This window comes from Callospermophilus lateralis, chromosome 3 (assembly GCF_048772815.1).
Source record: "Callospermophilus lateralis isolate mCalLat2 chromosome 3, mCalLat2.hap1, whole genome shotgun sequence".
Taxonomy (NCBI): domain Eukaryota; kingdom Metazoa; phylum Chordata; class Mammalia; order Rodentia; family Sciuridae; genus Callospermophilus; species Callospermophilus lateralis.
Genome location: NC_135307.1, coordinates 181,825,052 through 181,846,756, shown reverse-complemented (window position 1 = coordinate 181,846,756; position 21,705 = coordinate 181,825,052). Strand labels below are relative to the sequence as shown.

Sequence of the window (21,705 nt, the reverse complement as noted above, 5' to 3'; positions counted from 1 at the left end):
AGGACAAGTTGATTCAGAGTCAGAGTGGGCCCCAGAGATTGATATTTTTTTTTAAAGTTTCTGAGAAATACTCACGTGTACCCAGGGTGGGAAACCACTGTCCTATAGAATATAATATTTTTCTGTCTTCCATTTTTCTCCTTTCAGCTCCCTGTCCACTAATGTGTATTTGATAGCTTGACCATATCTGCTGCTCCTGCTCTGAGCCAATTTCTATAGAAGCTACAGTGAGAGAGATTATTTGGAATTACTCTATTTTGTATGGTTTTCTGTTCTTGCCCTTCAGGGCAAGGCATTTCTAAACATAGTTTCTAGCAGCTTTGCAACAGACCACCCTGCTGCTTTTGAGAAAGAAAGTCACCCTGATTATTGAAACCTTAAAACTTATCTTTTGCTAACTATGTGCTTGTCTCATAATTTGTATGTTTTTGGATAGTTCCTACTTACATTGTAAATGGGCCACAATGGAAGAGCTGGAAAAGGATCCTCGCATTGCACAGAAGATCAAGCGATTTAGGAATAAACAAGCCCAGATGAAGCACATTTTTACAGAGGTAAAGAAATATTTATTGATTCATTTGACTGCTGCTTTTACTGTAGCAGTAAATACTGGGTTTAAGTTTCTAAGTCCAAGTTGAAGTCTGTCGTTTCTCTGGTCAAATTGATGAGTGTGTGCTGGTTTGCAGCAAAACTAAACTAGATTTAAGCCAAAAAAACCAATCACCTACCAAGTTATGAGGATCAGAGTTTATAAACTGACAACTCATAAGGACATGCATTTTGCTCTGAATACCAATAAATAGAGTTAAAGGGATATTCACACAATTTTTCATCCCTGCCTTATCACCATAAAAAGGGCATTCCAAAAAGACTTAAAGTTTGAATGCAAAAACAAAAACCAAGTCATAATTCTTAGAAAATAAATAACTATATTTATATAAACTTAAGAGTTTCTAAATCTTAAAAAGAGAAAAGACTGATGGTTTTGAATATTAAATCTATTAATTAAAATTAAATTAATGCCTATTAAATTAATGCCTAATGATATCTTGAGTAAATAATTAGGAAATATGGATTTATATAATGTACATGTATGTTTTTCCTAATTATATAAATGCACATACTTACATGGCATACATTCTTCACATCCAATAGGAGAGCTTTCGTATTTATATTTATGTGTATGCATACACAGACACACACACACACATATATTATATACATATGACAAATAGTTTTAATGAAAGAAATTCTCTTATCACTCAACGGGAATAATACAAAACTTCAAATGGGAAAAGTGAACAAATTAGCAGGGAATTCAGAAAGAAGGAAAAATTGGTCATTACACATAGAAAGATATAGCACGTTTCAACAGTAATCAAAGGCAGATTAAAATGGAGATCTAGTTTTTGCTTATCAGATGTTTGGAGGTTTTAAGAGACATTTAAGGTTGTAAGGGACACTGCCTGGATGGGAGCATAAATGCTATTAGAAGAGCATTATGGCAAGAGCCCTCAGGTATCCAAAAATCTGGATAGCCTTTGTCCCAGAAATTGTAATTCTGTCACTTATTTTAAGGAAATTCTTAAATCTTTGCACAAAGTTTTAGTTATGATAAAGAGTTGTTTATATTGGTGAAAATTTGAAAACAAACAAAATGTTAGATAATAGGCTTTTGTTAATTCATGCATCCTAATAGAATGTCTAGTAAAAGTAATATTGAAGGAAAAATACTAGTGATGTGGAAATATACTTAGTGTTGTAAACTGTTACGAGTGGGAAATGTCAGATTCCTACAGTAAATGTGACAGTGCCATTTTGGGTGTGCAGGAAAATAGAAGCACTATAGCTATATATAGGAAATAGAAAATGTGTTGAATATATTCATGAAAATTAGCATCATTTTTTCTGGTTGATGGGATCATGGTAATTTGCCTCATTTTTTTAATATGTAATTTTCACTTTTATATAGATAACTTTTGAAGAAAAGAAATAATAAAAATTATCCTTAAAAATGTAAAGTCACGTGGCTGGGGCTGCGGCTCAGAGGTAGAGCGCCTTCCTCACACACGTGAGGCACTGAGTTTGATCCTCGGCCCCACATAGAAATAAATAAAGATGTTGTGTTCATCTACAATTAAAAAAAAATGTCAAGTCACAATACTAAATCCTAAGAGGGCACTCAGATGCCATCAAGGCACATTAAATTGCTCCACACTCTTGCTCAACTCATTGTTCAGGTCCTGTTCATTTTTCCTTAAGTGCTAAATTACTTTAGGGTAATGTCAGTTATCATTCTTATCCCAATTTGGTATCCTTCCTATTTAACCTTAGAATTTGGCCCTAGCTTTCTCCATGTTTGTTTTTATTATTATTGGTACATTGTAATTGTACATAATAGTGGTATTTATTATTCAGTATCCATACATGCACATAACATGATTTAGTCGATCTCATTCCCTATTACCTTCCCTTTCCCGCCTCTCCTCTCTCCTTCTGATCTGCTTGAACTACTCTACTGATCTCCCTTCTAGTAGTAGTAGTAGTAGTAGTAGTAGTAGTAGTATTTCAGTAGTGCATTATAATTAAGTATATAAGCAAAATTCACTTTAGTGTATTCATACATGGACATAGCATAATTTGGTAGATTTCGTTCTCTGTATGTGTATTGTAAAGCTACTATGAAAAAAGGTTTTCATGGTGCTATTCCTCTAAAAGAGAATTGGGACTAGAAATTGATGACTATAATTGAAAGAGCCATTCTTATTTATTTATTTTTTAATATCTTTATTGTATGTGGAAATAATTATTTTATTTATTATATGGTGCTGAGGATCAAACCGAGTACCTCACACATGCTAGGCAAGCACTCTACCACTGAACCACAACCCCAGCTCTATTTACTTATTTTTATTAGTATATTATGTTATACATAATTGTGGGGTTCATTTTTACCTATTCATAAATGCATATAACATAATTTGTTTCATTTCAAACCCTAGTACTCTCTCCTTCTCCCCATGTTATCCTCTACTCTATTGGTCTTCCATTTATAAATTTATTTTTTAATCAGTGCATTCTGATTACACATTAAAGTGGAATTCATTGTGATATACATACACATAGCATAAATTCATTCCACAGTTCTGCCCCTTTCCCATCCTTTTTTACATCTCTATTACCTTTCTTTACCATTGTTCTCCCTTCTATTTTCATGAGATCCCCTCCATTTTTCTTTAATTTCTTATTTCTCTCTATAGCTTCCACATATAAGAGAAAACATTTGATGATTATTTCACTTAGAGCAACATTTGACAGTTCCATCCATTTACCAGTAAATGACATAATATTATTATTCTCTGTGGTTGAGAAAAATTCTTAATCTGTTCATCTATTGACAGCACCTGGTTTGGTTCCATAACTTGGCTATTGTGAGTTGCACTGCTATAAACATTGATGTAGCTGTATCACTGTAGTGTGTTGATTTTAGTTCTACTGGATAAATACTGAGGAGTGGGATCACTGGGTCTTATGATGGTTCCATTCCTAGTTTTTTGAAGACTCTCTGTACTGCAGTCCCACCAACAGTGTATAAGTGTACCCTTTTCCTGATATCCATTCTTCCATTTTAAGCCCTGAGAGACAGAGCCCATGTCTTCCTCCTATTTCTGTCACTGGGACTAGACATGGAGTCAGTGCTCAGTAGTTATTTGACTGACCCAAGTAAGGGAGGAAAGTTTGCTCTACACCATTCCTCATTTTCTTGAAACAAAGTTCAAACACCTGAATACAGCCTACACAGCCTTGGGTATCTGTTTTCTTATGTATTCTGAAGGGAGTGATTTTCCCTAGATTAGAGACAGTAAACTGTAAAGTTGTCTAGAAATAAAGTAACAGGAGTTTATACTTTGGTGGGAAGGAAGAACTTTCGAGAAGATTGGAGCAAATCGTGCAATTAAGGATAAGTAATAGTGGGGAGTAGTTGCTGTAACACTGTTTTTGATCTTAATCTAGTAGACATTATTACTAGTAACTTGAATAAATAATATTCTTGTAATACAAATAATAACTGAGTTTAGAGTAGAATATCTTCATGCCCATGTTTCCAACTGCTTTATGAGGTAGCCAAGGTAGATGAGAGGGAAACCCAGCTCAAGATACTGTGAGCTCACACATACCACAGAGGTAGGAGGCTTCTGATTCAATATCCCAGCACCTTTTTTACATTTCTTGGTTCATTTGGGTATCAGGACTTTGGTGAAGGACTTTGCAAAACATAAGGGCAACTCAGGAAAACTTTAGTGGTGGTTGGGGTCATGACCATAGCTTAGTGAGAGCAAAGGTGGGAAGTGGACTGCAGGATAGTCTGCACCTAGGTTCTAGAGTCAAACTGCTGGGGCTTCTCTCACAACTCTCTCTGTCTCTTTTTCGCACATGCACACACACACACACACACACACGTGCACGCGTGTGCTCACTAAATCTCTCACAAGCTGGGTGAACTTATGTCATGTGCATAATCCCCTTCAAACTTATCCTCATGTATAAAACAGGACTCCTAATAGTATCAGCTTTACAGAATACCTACAATTAAGTGACACAGTACAATTGTTTTTCAACTTTATTGAGCTACAACTGACAAAAAATTTTGTATATTTAAGGTATACAACTTGATGCTTTGATAAACATACATTGTGAGATAATCACCATGCTTGCATATCTTGTCTCTTACCTCATTGCCTGTCTGCCCACCTGCTTATCTTTTTTTGTTTTTTTTTCTTTTTTTGGTGAGAACACTTAAGATGTATCTCTTGGCAAATTTCAAGTAAACAGTGTAGTATTTTTAACTGTTGCCACTATGTTATATATTGGATCTCCAAAATATTTCTTTACATAACTGAAATTTATACCCTTTGACCAACATCACCCCACCTACCCCTTCCCTCTGCCCCTGGCATCCACCATCCTGTTCTCTGCTTCTATGAGTTCATCATGTTATTTTATATTCCATATACAGATGAAATCATGCAGTATTTGTCTTTCTCATTCTGGCTTATTTCAAGTAGCATAGTGTCCTCCATATTCATCCATGTTGTTGTAAATGGCATAATCTTTTTTTTAAGTCTGAATAGTATTCTATTGTGCATATATATAGACCACACTTTCTTTAATCAATGATCTGTGGATACAAACACTTAATAATATTTCCATATCTTGTCTGTTATAGATAATAAATGGCAGTGTTTATAGAAGTGCTTATACTAGAGATCCAGAAATATAGCACATGAAGAACTGTTGAACAAATTGGTGTTTGTTTGTTTAAACCAGGTAGGGAGGAGACTGTTGAAAAGCCAACTTAGGATAGAATCAGGTTACTTACCACTGCTGTAAAGGAAGCATTTCATACCAATAAGCAGCAGTTAGGAGCTAGGAAGTTAGGCTATAGTTTCATAAACAGTGATAAAGATTGTGATTCTACTATTAAGCAGGTAGAAGTAAAGCTGTTTGGGCAAAGGATTTGTCTTCAAGGATAGTAAATTTCTTATGGGAACAATTGAATTTGAGGGTGGATTTGACAGGATTCTGTAAAAAGTATTCCTGCATTGATTAGATAATGCAAGTGGATAGTCTCTAACGTGTCTTCCATCCAAAGAGGCAGTAAGAATGTTCCAGCAGTCCAGCAGGATGGTTTCTCAGTAAGAGAAAGCTAGGTGACCATTTATTTCACACAGCTCTTTGACCCTGGTCACAATACTTAACCTCTGTCAGTCAGTTTCTTTATCCAGAAAGTAATTAAACTTCTACTCCATGAGGTAGTTTTGAGGTTTAAATGAAAACACTTAGCATTACTCTGGATCCACATTAAATATCTTTGAATATTGCATATTATTGATTTGTAACTGAACTTTTTTGAGGCTTAATATGTATAAAGATGAGTAAACCAGTTCTAAATGGTCTTGAATTTTTACAAAATAAGCACACTTACATAACTACCACCTAAATCTGGATATAGAACTTTATCAGTACCCAGAAAACTCCTTTCATACTCCTTCTGATGTTAGCTGCTGTTACTAAAAAGAAAAAGAAGGTATAATTCCAAGCTGCCAAGGGAACAAGAAGCAATTAAAAAAAAAAAAAAAAAGGAAAACCTAGTGGTGATTTTTGCATCTAGCTGTAGTGACTAACAGGAAAGTCTCATCTGGCCATGGCACAGCCTGTACAGTGGTTGGATCCTTTAAATGTAGTCATGACATGTAAGATTTGGGGACAGTTAAGAAATAGCTGTGAAATGACTTTATTCTCAAGCAAACCCTTTCTGTGTATGATTCTAATAGAGTCTATGGTAAGGACCACTTAAAAGTTCTAGATTTTAGATGTGAAAGAAGGAAAATGCATCTCTTAATTGTTCTCTGTTTGTTAGCCTGATGAAGACTTGTTCAATCCAGACTATGTAGAAGTGGATCGCATCTTGGAAGTGGCTCACACCAAGGATGCAGAGACAGGGGAGGTGGGTGTGTTGCCATTTGCCTCTCCTAAAGCATCATCCCTTCCTTTTATATATGTCACTTATTAACATGTGGCTTCTGTCTTATTTTATTCATGTGTCATCATGAAGGGTGGCAAAGTGTGATTGACTCCTTTAATCTAGTAGGAAGAACCCTAAGTTTTTCTCCTACTTCCTATCAGGAGGTGACACATTACCTGGTGAAGTGGTGCTCCCTGCCGTATGAAGAAAGCACTTGGGAGCTGGAGGAAGATGTGGATCCTGCAAAAGTTAAAGAATTTGAGTCTCTTCAAATTCTCCCTGAAATTAAACACGTGGTAATGTATCTATATTTCTGTCTGGTACCTCTGATAACAAGTAATTTTATGTGGTTGTGAAGCTGTGCTCCTAAGCCATTTCTGTGGCATCTTACCTTTGTCATTCCCCCTGATGATCCTGCAGTTTAGGGTGTTTATTTCCCTGCCTAAATCAGCCTGCAGCTCTATTTTGTTGTGTGTGACATTTAAGAAGCTTGGACATAGCTTAGATTTCTTGGTGCGTAGCTGTCATATGCAGTCAGGAAGATGGAAAATATAACAAATACCTGGCATGCAGAAGCAGCTCAGCAGATACTGTCTTTCTTAATTCTTGTTATCTCATGATTCTTCAGTGATCTCTTTTCTTTGTTTTATCCTTTTCCTTTACTCAACTGGAATATTCTTAATAGGAAGAATAGTCCTTTATCTGTAGATCCCTGGGACCTCACAGAGAGAACATGTGTTTTGATATAGGTTTATTCAGTTGGTGTGTTTTCTTGATTCTGGAGTATTTCTGTATTTAGAGTATCAATCATTAAAAGGGGGAATGATTGGAATCAAAGTCTTGTTAAGATAATTAGGAAAGAGAATTGTTGTTAAAGGAAAAGATTGTAGACTGAAATGATCAGTTTTTGTTTAAAAAAATCACTATTTTCATATGAAAATCTCATACTGGTTCCTTATTAGTGTTATTTGTTGCTTTTACATTACTGGAACTCAAGACTCAGAAGACTAGACCTCAGCATTGAACTTAGATCCCTATTAGAATCCATTCAGGAGCAGTGTTTTGTTTTAGGTTTTTCTGCTATATGAAAGGTGTAAAGAGGCATTTTAAGATGCAGAATTGTGATTAGAAACTTATAGTTTCATGTTGTTTGTCTACATGATTATTAAACTTCTCTTTTAACTCTCTCCTATATATACTGTTGTTCATTTTAAATTAAATTTGTCAGTCATTTATTAAGCACCTGCTGTAGATTGTATCTTCTATGAGATATAATAAGAAACAAAGTACTGCCCCTGCCCACCAGGAGCTCAGTGTGATGGAAGAATGTTTGTATATGGACAGCACAGGATGATTGTGATATGCAGCATAATGCAGAAGCTAAGCAGGGTGGAAGCCCAGAAGAGAAAGGAGTTCACTCTATAACCCTATGTTATCATCTAGAAGTAATCAGGATTCTTACCTGTTCTCCCAACTTGACTCCCACTTGGTTTCTCAGCCTGTGTGCATTTGGCAGGAAAATGAATACAAGGGTAATTTGTGGTGATTTCACATTTTCTTTCCTTTACTTTGCAGTTGTGAGGCTGTTGTCCTCCCCAGCTCTTAATGAACTATAGTATCCTTTTATACTTGCCCTTTTTTCCCCTAATTTATTTGTTTTCATTGAAAATGTACATTTTGAAATTTCATCTGAAGAATTCTAAACTTAAATTGTACCAAAGATATAATTAAAGCTATCTTTTTATGTGTTACAAAAGGGACAAATTCTAAATGGTACTTTGCCTGAATGACTTTTTTTTAAGGGATCTTATTCTAGATTTTGAAGTTTACAGGTAATCTTACCAGTCTTGACTCAATATCTAAATAAACCTAAAAGACGAAAAACCCAAAGCAGTGACTAGATCAGAAAGTAATACCTCTACATAAGAGCACTTACAAGGCAAAGTAGAAATCCATAGTGAAACTCTGTCATGGTAGCTACAGGACTGAGAGCCAGGTACTTGAGTCTCTGAGGGCAAGGAAGCTCCTGTGAACTGGGTTGCTTGGGCTTCAGGGATCCAGGCTGAAGTCTGAACAGTTCCCATTGGCTAAGAAGAACGTTATTTCTTTAAGGGAAAAGAGCATAAGAACTTATAGGAATATCTTCACTCAGAAGTTTTTGCTTTTAAGAGTTGTGGGGGTTTTTTTGTTTTTTTTTTTTTTAAGACTGGCATAATGTGTTTTCCCCCTTTGTTTCTCAAAACACCTGTAACTATGTGTTGATAATGTTCAGCAGCGTCCCATTTCAAAGTCTAACCACACCAGAAGATAGTTATCACATACTTTTCTAAAAGGCCATGGATAGCTTAGACTTAATTCCAAACATGAATGAAATAATTGAGGATTTTTTTTCTTTTTTTAAAATTTCATGGATAAGTGGCTTGGTTTTAGTTAATAACATATCAAGTGAAAATTTGATTATAGTAATCCAAAGGTGAGCCATCAAAGACTGAAGTTATTATATGGAAAAATTCTCATTTATACATATAGGCATACAAAGAATTTTTTTTTTTTTTAAGATCTTAAAGTCTCATTTTGGGGAGCTCATTTTGCCTATAAGCAAACTATGACTATCTAAGAAAAAATAAATGAGATTTGTGGCTAGAAAGCTCAATACATAAAGATTTAAATTTTCCCCAATTAATAAGTTCATTGTAATTCTAAATAAGATTCCAACTGGAGTTTAAGAGAACTTGACAAATTGATTCTAAAATCATACAGCATAGTAAAAATAGCAAAGATGTTTTTTAAAAATAATTCCCCATCAGATATATAATTAGAATAATCAAAGAATGTGATACTCAAGCCAATGGAAATGAAGAATCGTGATTCAACTCCATGACTATCTTGGAACCTAATATATAATGTGGTATCTCGTATCAATATAGAAAAGATAAGATTATTTTTAGAAACCATTGTTTTATAGGAAAAATAAAGTACTAAAAGTACTAAGGCTGCCTCTATTTTGTTTAAGGGGAATGTAAGGAATTTGATTTTTTTTTTTTTTTTTTTTTTTGCCGTATGTGCTAACTTTAGAAACTAACCAACACAATATTTGACCCACTATACTTTGCTAAGCTGATACACAAAGTGCCATTTCCTGGTACAAAGAATTAACAGAATAAAAATAAAGTACTTGAATCAATGAAAGAGATAAAAGACTTCTACAATGAAAACTACAGCACGCTAAAGAAAGAAATTAAAGAAGACCTTAGAAGATGGAAAGATCTACCTTGTTTTTGGATAGGCAGAATTAATATTGTCAAAATAACCATACTACCAAAAGCACTATAGATATTTAATGCAAATTCCAATCAAAATCCCAAGGATATTCCTTATAGAAATAGAAAAAGCAGTCATGAAATTCATCTGGAAAAATAAGAGACCCAGAATAGCTAAAGCAATTCTTAGCAAGAAGAGTGAAGCAAGTTGAGTCACTATACCAGACCTTAAACTGTACTACAGAGCAATAGTAGCAAGAACAGCATGGTGTTGGCACCAAAATAGACTGGTAGACTAATGGTACGGAATAGAGGGCATGAGACTGATTACAGTTATCTTATATTTGACAAAGGTGCCCAAAATGTACATTGAAGAAAAGATAGCCTCTTCAACAAATGGTGCTGGGAAAATTGGAAATCCATATGCAACAAAATGAAATTAAACCCCTATGTCTCACCATGCACAAAACTCAAAAGTGAATTAAGGACCTAGGAATTAAACCAGAGACACTGCATCTATTAGAAGAAAAAGTAGGCCCAAATCTCCATCATGTCAGATTAAGCCACAGCTTCCTTAATAAGACTCCCATAGCGCAAGAATGAAAACCAAGAATCAATAAGTGGAATGGATTCAAACTAAAAAGCTTCACTTCTCAGCAAAAGAAACAATCAGTGAGGTGAATAGAGAGCCTACGTTTTGGGAACAAATTCTTACCACGTGCATGTCAGAGTACTAATCTCTAGAATATATAAAGAACTCAAAAAATCTTAACACCAAAAAAAAAAACAAATAACCCAATCAACAAGTGGGCCAAGGAAGTGAACAGACACTTCTCAGAAGAAGATATACAGTCAGTCAACAAATATATGAAAAAATGTTCAACATCTCTAGCAATTAGAGAAATGCAAGTCAAAACTAAAATTTCATCTCACTCCAGTCAGAATGGCAGCTATTAAGAATGCAAACAACAAAAAGTTTTGGCAAGGATGTGGGAGGAAAGGCACACTCATACATTGCTGGTGGGACTGCAAATTGGTGCAGCCAATATGGAAAGCAGTATGGAGAATCTTTGGGAAACTGGGAATGGAACCACCATTTGACCCAGCTGTCCCACTCCTCCGTCTATACCCAGAGGACTTAAAAACAGCATACTACAGGGACACCGCCACATCAATGATTATAGCAGCACAATTCACGGTAAACTGTGGAACCAACCTAAATGCCCTTCAGTAGATGAATAGATAAAGAAAATGTGGTATATATGCACAATGGAATATTATTCGGCATTAAAAGAGAATAAAATCATGGCATTTGCAGACAATGGATGGAGCTGGAGAATATAATGCTCAGTGAAATTAGCCAATCCCAAAAAACCAAATGCCGATGGTCATTATTACCCTAAGTACATGTGTGAAGACACGAAGGATGTGACTCTACTTGGTGTACAACCAGAGATATGAGAAATTGTGCTCTATAAGTGTAATATGAATTGTAATGCGTTTTGTTGTCATATATAACAAATTAAAATTAAAAATTTAAAATGATAATAAAAAGAATTAATAGAAACAAATTTTTAAATAGAAACTGAAAAAAAAAACCTAATATTAGCTTGCAGGGAAATTAAAGTATAGAAGAAAATGGCATCCTATCATATGTCTAAGCCATATAACACTTATCAAGTTTTAGGAGTGTCTGTTTCTCTTCTTAATTACTTGTAAATTTTATAGAAATATTTTTAATCTGTTAAAATTAGAAAATATAAGACTGCTCATTACTCAGAAAATTACAACTATAGTTTGAAACCAGCCTTTGGACAGTATTTGAGGTTTACCACCTTGCCAATGATTGTATTATGCTCCTAACATCCTTTTCTTTGTACTGTACTTCGCGCTTCTTCCTTAGGAACGGCCTGCTTCAGACTCCTGGCAGAAACTTGAGAAATCTCGCGAATATAAGAACAGTAACCAACTTCGGGAATACCAGCTGGAGGGAATGAACTGGCTTCTTTTTAATTGGTATAACAGGTAAAGCCAAAACCTACCCAGATATCTGTATCTGGAGGTAAACTGTTGCCTTCGCCTCAAAAACTGGCAGTAGCAGAGTGGTTGAGTGAGCAGCATAGCCTCCATTTAGAATCGTTCAAGGCTGATTTTGCTTTTATTTTAGGTGTTTCTTCAGCCAAAAGGAGAAATGAGGCCAGGCATGGAAGACATGCCTACAGTTCCAGCAGCTAGGGAGACTGAGGCAGGAGGATCACAAGTTTAATGTCAGCAATTTAGTGAGGCCCTAAGCAACTCAGTGAGATCCTGTCTCAAAGGGCTGGGGATGTGGCTCAGTGTTTAAGCACCACTGGGTTCAATCCTCAGTACAAAAAAAAAGGTGGGGGGAGAAATGATGTTTAGACATCCCTGACTTTGTGCCTTACTGGAAGCAAGGGAGTGGTGGGGGTCAACCTAGGTGAAACAAAATACTAAATATTTTTTAAAACTGTTTTCTATCCCTAAGTCTTTAGTCTCCCTCATCCCCAACAAAAGGCTCTAAAAGAATGGATCTGAAATATAGCTCCCACTTTGGGACTTAAATTGTGAGCCATATATGTACTGGACTTATGTGCTATAGCAGTCCATTTTGAATTTTTGGTGTTCTAGTTCTTGTCATTATCTGGTTCAACCAGATGAAATTTCAGAAAGGTGGGTTGAGATTTTCTTAATATTCTAGATTATATCCCATAATAGTGATTTTTAAGATTGTGTTGTTTTGCAAAACCCATCGACATAGGATTCTGGACACCTATGTTCTAGCATCGTCAGTCTCTGCCACTTACTAAAGGTGTGACCCAGAGCATAATTCACCCAACCAGGCCTTGGGTTGCCCATCTGAACAGTGAGGGAGTGAGACCAGATGATGGACATACCCCTTCCAGAGCCTTAGCTCTGGTATGCAGTCTGTGATTATGGATCACTAGAAGAAACCAACATTTTTACTCTTAAGAAATTTATCACATGGTTTAAAACATCCTTTTTTTTGTTAGTATATTTTTAGTTGTTAATGGACCTTTATTATATTTTATTTATATGCAATGCTGAGAATCAAATCCAGTGCCTTGCATGTGCTAGGCAAGCGCTCTACCACTGAGCTACAACCCCAGCCCCTCAAATGTTGTCCTTTGATAACATACAAATGATAAATGATGAGAACCACATAATTTATCATCTTTTTATTTTTATCTTGGCTTCTAGGAAGTTTTTCAATTACAAAAACTGGCTTAGGTTTGAAGCATTTTTTCCTCGATATTATTTTAATATTTAGTAATTTTTTTTAGTTTACATTTTAATAGACTTACTTCAGTATTTTCTCCCAAGTTGGCATAGTTCCATTTTGGAAGTAGGAAGGGTATGAATAATAATAAAAAATAAGCCTGTTTCATCTCTATAAAATGAAAACAAAGCCTTCACTGATGACCATACCAATAAAGGTATACTTGTGAAGCTTTCATTATTATTATTATTTTTTTTTCGTTTTTACCAACTTCTAACAGCTCTACTATATTGATAATGCATTACCTGTATTTCTTTCTCTCTACAGAAAAAACTGTATTTTGGCTGATGAGATGGGCCTAGGGAAAACCATCCAGTCCATCACATTCCTTTCAGAAATATTCCTCAGAGGAATCCATGGCCCTTTTCTCATCATTGCCCCTCTCTCCACCATTACTAACTGGGAGCGGGAGTTCCGAACATGGACAGAGATGAATGCCATTGTGTACCATGGCAGCCAGATCAGCAGGCAGATGATCCAGCAATATGAAATGGTGTACAGAGATGCACAGGTGAGCCTCACACAAATCACAGAGACCCAGGGACTGCTTGAGTTCAGAATATCCTATCTACCACTTACTTCAGGAGTTTCAGATTCCTATACTTTAGATAACTCTTGACTTACTCTGTTGAGTCATATGTTTGTTGAAGCTGATTTCTTGCCCTTATAGTTTATTTTAATTTATGATAAAACGTAGGATTAGTGGGCATGCTTTCATATCCCTCTGAGATACCTCAGAGATCTTTTCTCGGCTTTAAAGTGTTGGCTTATGAAGTTGCTTTTATATGCAGATTTTATCTGGATTGTTATGTGCTCAGTGAAGGAAGTGAGAAGAATTATCATACAGTGGATAGATTTCTAGCCAGGGAGTTTGGAGAGGAGGTAGACACATTGGACAGATAAAGAGAAAACAGGTTTTATGTTATTAAAAGCACAACAGAATTTTTTAAAAGATTTTGTTACATATAATCACTTTGTTGAGTATGGTTATATGTTTGTCTTCAGCACTGGTTTTTACAATTAAGCAAGGTAAAAAGTAAATGACTCCAATGAAGAAAGCCATTTGCTCTCCCCAGGGGTTCCATAGACAGCAAGAGACATTTGGGAGAAATTTCACATGTGCTCTAACATCATGCAGCTCTGCTTTTGAAATGTGATGGCAACACCAAGAAAGGCTGAATGACCAAGGTGTGTCCTCTCCAATAGCACTTGTCCTGAGTCAATCAATCTATGCTAGAACCTGAATTACAAGATGAAACTATTTAAATCTGAAAAGTGGCAGAGGGTTTTCCTGGATTCAAGCTATACATGGTTTAGATCAAGTTCTAGGTGGAGGTGTGTGAATCAACCCCATCTTCTTTCTTTATCATAGTAGTTAGTAAATGATAGGCTCCCTGTCTTCTTACATAGCTTACCCTTGTCTCCTTTTTGACAATACTTGCTGCCTTACTTGTTTCATGGATGTGAAGTCTCTCTTTGCTAAGTAGTAGATTCATTATTATATTCTCTATTTTATTCTTATATATTCTCCTTTCTCACAAAAGGAAAAGGGCTGAGGTTATGGCTCAGTTGGTAAAGTGCTTGTCTTGCATGCACAAGGCTCTGGGTTCAATCCCCAGCACCCCCCCCCCAAAAAAAAAAAAAACTTATCTCACAAGAGGAAAGCATTGTGTTGACTTCTCACTTAGGCCTTAGTATTTAACAGTGCTTCCTTCTCTAATTCAGCAGGCAACCCATTTGCAGAGTTCTTTATACCATTAGCCATGGTAAAAAAGCTCTGCCTTTGGTTGTGTCTCCTCAGGGAAACCCCCTCTCAGGAGTCTTCAAGTTTCACGTTGTCATCACAACATTTGAGATGATCCTGGCAGATTGTCCAGAGCTGAAGAAGATTCACTGGAGCTGTGTGATAATTGATGAGGCCCACCGGTTGAAGAATAGGAACTGCAAACTTCTGGAGGGGCTAAAGCTCATGGCTCTGGTGAGAGTTAGTCAGCTTTTTACATAAATAAATACAGATTTCTTCCATTCAAGGTAGAGGAAGTTTTCCTCAGACATGTCACTTACTTGTATATACATAGTCCTTTTGCCACAAATTGAATCCAAGAGGGGCTCATGGAACTCATAAGTAGCATGAAATTTGGGGCCTGAAAATGTAAGCTGTTTTGGTTTGTTTCTGGGTCTTGAATGAACTGGTACCACACATGATGACCTTTTAACGTTAATGCATTGGAACAGTGTCAGTTTGTGGTGGGTAGGTATTCGATAAGTGAATGAATGAATGAATGAGTGAATGAATGACTGCTTTAGTTAACATGAAATTGCTGCTGGAATCAGTGATGTGAAAGAAAAGTTGACCTATTTGATGACTACCCCTATGAAGTGTTGGCACTCCATCTTTTCATTAAGGTTGAATAGAATTGTCCCAAATTTAAGCACACAATGCCCTGGTTTAATTTTCCCCACTAAAATGTACTATTTGGATAGCTCAAGCACTTTTTATCATGTGCTTTTAATTTGTATAGGAACATAAAGTGCTGCTCACTGGAACACCTTTGCAGAACTCTGTGGAAGAACTCTTCAGTTTGCTAAATTTTTTGGAGCCATCACAGTTTCCTTCAGAGACTGCTTTCCTGGAAGAGTTTGGAGATCTGAAAACAGAGGAACAGGTAAGAGGGGCCCAAAGGATTGAGGAGATAATGTGATAGTTACCTTCACATCAAGAAAAGAGCAAGTCATTATGGGGACAGGATTTTGCATCTCTAGTAAAATGAGCATTACCTCCTTTATTTTCTGTATTTGTTTATATTGGAGAGGACCACCTGATTATTTGCAATTCCTATTACTACAAAGGATAGATGACTCGGCATCCTAAATGTCTTACGTTATCATATTAGGCCTTTTGCTTCACTGAGCTCCTTTATGCATTCAGTGGTTTTGCTTACAGGTCTGACCTTAGAAGCATGATGCTTGACCTCAGGAGCATGATGCTTTTCTTCTGCTTCCATCATCCCTTCATCCTTCCTCCTACATAATGAACAACTTGTTCCCAGGCCTACCTTCTTGAATACAATACAATACACAGGTAGTGAGGGAAAGAAGGCAGTCATATTAGGGTAGTCCACTTTTATCAGGATCAATTGAGTTTCCTATTTTTGAAGGTCTAGTCTTAAATCTGGTTTGTTAGACTTAAAGCTAATTCCAAAAAACCAACATTAATAAAAATTTATCTACTATGAGTAGAAATCTCCGTTAGGAATTATAGAAATAAACCAGACAAGCTTAAGTGCCATAAGAGGAACAAATAACAGAATTGAGAACTTTGAAGTAGAGAAATCAGGAAATATTTTAGAGTACAATTTATGAGTACATTTTGAGGGATAGATAAGTTTTGAACTGGTGGAGAGAGAAAAGGTGGTGACTACTTTGCATAGGAAAAAAGCCCAGCGTAATCTGAGTAGTGAGGAATTACCTGGTTGAACTGAAAACAGAGGAGATGAATTGGGAAGAAGTTTACAGTTTTGTTGTAAGGCAGATTGAAGAGTCTATAGGTAATAGAGAAGCCATGCAAGGATTTTATTATAGGAATGACATAATTAACCCTGCTAAATTAATTTAGCAATGGTGTGAAAGTGGGTTGGAGCAAAGAATTGGGGGACTGAAAAGGTTTGGAAATTTCACTAAGAGATATCAAGAATACATTCTGTAATTCCATTCTGTTTCTTTCTACTTGTGATGCAAGTCAGAATTTGAGAACAGTGAAAAATCAAACATAATTCCCCTCCTCTACATTTGCCCTGTCTGTTGATCCTTCAAAATCCCTCTCTTCATTTTTGGACCACTGGAAATGCATCCTCTTCTCCCATTGCACTTAATTTGTGGTATGCATTTTTTCTTCTTCCTAGACAATGATCTCCTTGAGGACAAGGCCCACATCTTCTCCAAACTTGTGTTTGTTGTATTGACCAGCACAGTGTCTGGCATATAGTATACTCTAAATGATTCAAGGTATGAACCAAGTGAAGGGCAAAAGCTGAACCCAGCATGTGGCAGATTGACATTTGTCCCTATCTTTAACAATTAGCTAGCTGTGTCTTTTCTCTTTGGGCTTTTTTACATAGTAATTCCTTATCCATTTTGGGGGATTAGATTCCTAAGTACCCTTGGTTGTTAAAATCAAGGTCTCATAAGAGAGGTTTAAGATTGGGGTTAGTTAGAAGAAAACCATTAAAATGGCATCAAATGTCTTTTTTTTAATTTAAAATTATTTTTAATTGATAAAAAGAATTATATATTGTGTCTTGAGGTATGTATAATAGAGCTGGTATATACATTACTTCACCTACTTATTTAATGTGGTAAGAACAGTCAATCCAGTTCAGTACTTACTTAATGTGGTAAGAACAGTCAATCCATTCTTACAGCAGTCTTCAAGAAAACGTTGTTATTAATTATAGTTGCCATGTTTTACAATAGATGTCTTGAGCTCATTTCTCCCACATAACTGAAGTTTTGATCAACATCTGCCCAGGCCCCACACCCTAGCCCAGTTTCTAGTTACCAGTATTCTACCCTCTGCTTTTATGAGATACCTGTATTTTAAAAGACAGTGAATAAATTGGTAGAAATCATCTGTTTCCAAAGTAAAGCATATTCACCTGTTTCAATAACTCACTCTCTAGTGACTGTCAGTCACATTGTATTAAAGAAGCATTGCCACAGCAGATTCCACCCCTTTTATAAAAATTAAACAGCCTTTTCTGACTTGAAACTAGATTTTTTCTTCATTATCGTTTTCCCTTATTCTCCCATTAGGCTTAATTTTTCTGATATTACATTTTAGCCCCAGATTAACTCAGGTGTTTTGACTTTGAATCCCTTACTCCCCGGTCCCTGCCCCTCCAACCTCAGTTGTCTTCCTGGGAGAGGGAACAAGTCACCTTACTGGTGCATTCATGTGAGTGGAGATCTCTGTCCAGGCTTGGACTGTCAGGATAAAAATAGATCATAGCAAAGAATACCATCAGGATTGAAGTGTCCCTGATGTAACAACTGCCACAAAGAAATGGGAGGTGTCAGTGTATGACATTAATTTCCTATACTATTACCCCCAAACACATATGCTGGTGCTGTTGTTTAAAAGACATTGATGGGATTCCATTTTCAGATTGCCTCTACGTACTGTGTTCTTTCAGCATCTAAGTCTTCACTTTGAGATATATTATGTGTTCCTCCTAACAAGATTTAAAATATTTTTCAGTTAATCCCTGTAATGTATGTGTGTTAGAGAAGAGTGAGAGAGAGGTTTGTTTTCTCCATCCTAGAGAATAGGTACTTTCTTCTTTTTGCCTTTTTAATCTTGTGAGATTGTCGTAAGTTCTTGGTAATTTGTGAATTAAAGCTAGATTCTTTTTTTCCTTCTAGTGCTATTTTAAACTCCCCCTTTTGGAATCTGATCTTTCTTTTAGTCTGCTACTGCAGTACTATGATTTAGATATCCAAGAGATGATAGCAAAGCTTTGAATCCCCCACAGTAATCATTCAGTTAGGATTGGGGCTGGTAAATAGATCTCATTTCTCTAAACAGGTAAAGAAACTGCAGTCCATCCTAAAACCAATGATGCTTCGGCGCCTGAAAGATGACGTGGAAAAGAACCTTGCTCCCAAACAAGAGACAATCATCGAAGTAGAACTTACCAATATCCAGAAAAAGTACTACCGTGCCATCCTGGAGAAAAACTTTTCCTTCTTGACCAAGGGAGCAAATCAGCACAACATGCCCAATCTTATCAACACCATGATGGAGCTGAGAAAATGCTGTAACCATCCCTATCTGATCAATGGTAAGTTGAATCAGAGGGAGTAACTCAGGACAGGCACAAGCCTCTGCCAGAAGCCAATGATAGTCAAAGATCTTGTGTATTGAGTTCTTATTATATGCTCTACATATATAATCTCACCTTTTTACACAGTATAAACTGAAGTTGATGGATTTGCCTAAGGAGTCTTGCTAAAAAACACACAGAGCTAAGTTTGGAACTTCCTTCTCTGACTCTACTGTTCACTCAGCTCTTTGCCCTTATTTACTCACAAGCTAGCCTACACTTTCCACTCAGGGATGGAAAATTGTAACTTTGCTAAATAGGTAGTGTTGCAATGAGATTAAAACTCTGCAGATAAAGTTAACAGTTCTAGTTAGAAAAGATTTTGAGAGATTTTTTTTTTCCCTTTATTTGTAGTTGGACACAATACCTTTATTTTTTTATTTATTTTTATGTGATACTGAGGATGGAACCCAGTACCTCATGCATGCTGTGCGAGCGCTCTACCTCTGAGCCACAACCCCAGCCCTTGAGAGGTATTTTTATAATGAAACTTTTTTAGAAAAAAAATAAAATGTGACTTGGATTTTCTTACAACGAGTTTTGTGAAGACAAGGTATGAAAGCCTTTTTTGTCAAATCTCTGGGACAATTTCTTTACCTACGTGAGTCAGCTTAGGACTTGACATCTCAGTCCTCTCTCTATTTAGTGAAAACTCCTTGAAAAGCAAAGCACTTTCATTGGCCCTCCCTCCAACAGTGAGTGAATTGCCAAGGGTACATTCCAGGAACACTCACCCAGCAGCGTCTCCCCACTGGATTGTTGGTCCAGAATCTAACAAGAACCCATTTCACTTTTTCCAGGATCTATAAAACAGCAGCTTTTACCCTTATATTTTGTTCAAAGAATTGTTCCATTCATTTTCAGGGGCAGAGGAAAAAATTTTAGAGGATTTCCGAAAAACCCACAGCCCTGATGCCCCTGATTTTCAGCTGCAGGCCATGATTCAGGCAGCAGGGAAGCTGGTGCTGATTGATAAACTGCTCCCTAAGCTAATTGCTGGTGGCCACAAAGTGCTCATCTTCTCTCAGATGGTGCGCTGCCTGGATATCCTGGAAGATTATCTCATCCAAAGAAGGTGAGCCTGTGTCAAAGCTCTGCATCCAGTACTGTGGGCAGCTCCTTTTCTTTGATCTTTCTGGTCCAGCCACACATTCAAAAATGGAGAAACAGAATCTTCTCTTAAAGATTGATAAAATTCAAAGTTCATCTTATGACCAAGTATACTCAAGTTTAATTGGAATGAATTTCATGGCTTATAATATGGAATCCTTATTTTGCTTAAGAAAAAACCCATATGATTATGTTCATATTAATTGAGGTTAACAATTGAAATAGCATTACAAAAGGTTAAGAAAGCAATTTGCATTTTTTGTTGCTGCTTAATGATGAAATACATCCCATCAGGCATTGCTGCTTTAAGTTTCTGAAAATGCATAACCTGACAGTTCAGAAAGCCTTTATGTCCTTTCTCAGCAAGTTCTCTAAGGTTTTATAATACACTGGCTATGGCCTCTCAATTATTTCTTATTTGTAATTCCATGAACCTGAGTTTCGTTACTCATGCAAATGAAATGCCCATGTTATTATGCTGATGATTTGAATTCTGTGTGGGAACCACATTTGTTACATCATATACCTTACCTTAGATTTTAAGTCACTGTGATACATCAGTGATCTGAAGATAACCAATGGGTTTTTACAAATGTACTTTTTACAATAAAAGACTTTTCAAGATTACAGAAACTAAGTAGCTTAGGCATTGCTAAATTTAAAGAACATATTAGTTTTCAAATAATAAAATTTTGCATATCTCAAGTGTCTTAACCGATGCTTTTATCTTTTAAGATTCTGTTTGCCCTCATGTATTACATGTACTTTATAGAAAAGTATTAAAGTAAAAAATATTAAAGAAAATGACAATTTTATAAGCATGTTAAAATTTAATATTATGTACAAAATTGTTCAAAATCTAGTTAGCCTATAAAAGAATTTCTCAGAGCTCCATAGTAGAGACATTATTACTGGATTATAGAATTAATTAATTATAATTATAGAATTATAGAGACATTATTTTTTTCCTTAGATGAAGCTACTCTGAATAAATTAAACTGACAAAGCAGTTTTGTAGTTTATAAATTCACCAAAGATTAGGAACTCATTGCCAAAGCATTTGCTTAATATAAATATCTTATTCTTCAAAACATATACAATTGTTAGTTTTTAGGGGTTTTTTTTCTTTCTTTTTTTCTTTTTTTAAAAAAAATTCCTGAAAATAAATAATAGTGTAATTAATAGACTTTTTGTAAGTATGGAAGTTTTCATTTAGCTCTCTTTTATGCTGTTTTTTTAATCATTTATTGCAATTTTGTGTTCAAATTCAGTATTAAATAATTTGTCTTAAAAATATGAAAACATGTAATACTACAACTTAGAGAAGTCCTTGTTTATTCTTGGGGGTCTACCCTTTTTATCTCCCCCCCCCCCCATATGTCATGTTTATTTGTTTGAACTGGGATAATATTCTACAACAAAAATATTTCACTTTTTGTTGTACTAGGCATTGAACCCAGGGCCCATGTACCACAGACTCCACCCCTTTTTATTTTTTTATTTTGAGATAAGGTCTCACTTAGTTCCCCAGGCTAGCCTCGAACTTTGCAGTTCTCCTGCCTCCCAAATCTCTGGAATTACAAATGTATACCACCATACCCAGCTATA

The 21,705-nt window shown here is 35.9% G+C and overlaps 1 protein-coding gene across 3 annotated transcripts in view; it reads left to right on the top strand.

The window, feature by feature from the left end:
- The window catches only part of Chd6 (chromodomain helicase DNA binding protein 6), a 216,954-nt gene that overhangs the window by 120,895 nt on the left and 74,354 nt on the right, over positions 1 to 21,705 (top strand). For all 3 annotated transcript variants that reach the window (XM_076851865.1, XM_076851864.1, XM_076851866.1), the window contains exons 8-16: positions 437 to 554; positions 6,422 to 6,508; positions 6,688 to 6,822; positions 11,690 to 11,811; positions 13,373 to 13,616; positions 14,907 to 15,083; positions 15,628 to 15,771; positions 18,690 to 18,945; positions 19,852 to 20,062. In XM_076851865.1, coding sequence (XP_076707980.1) covers positions 437 to 554; positions 6,422 to 6,508; positions 6,688 to 6,822; positions 11,690 to 11,811; positions 13,373 to 13,616; positions 14,907 to 15,083; positions 15,628 to 15,771; positions 18,690 to 18,945; positions 19,852 to 20,062 — 1,494 coding nt within the window. The remainder of the gene's footprint in view (positions 1 to 436; positions 555 to 6,421; positions 6,509 to 6,687; positions 6,823 to 11,689; positions 11,812 to 13,372; positions 13,617 to 14,906; positions 15,084 to 15,627; positions 15,772 to 18,689; positions 18,946 to 19,851; positions 20,063 to 21,705) is intronic.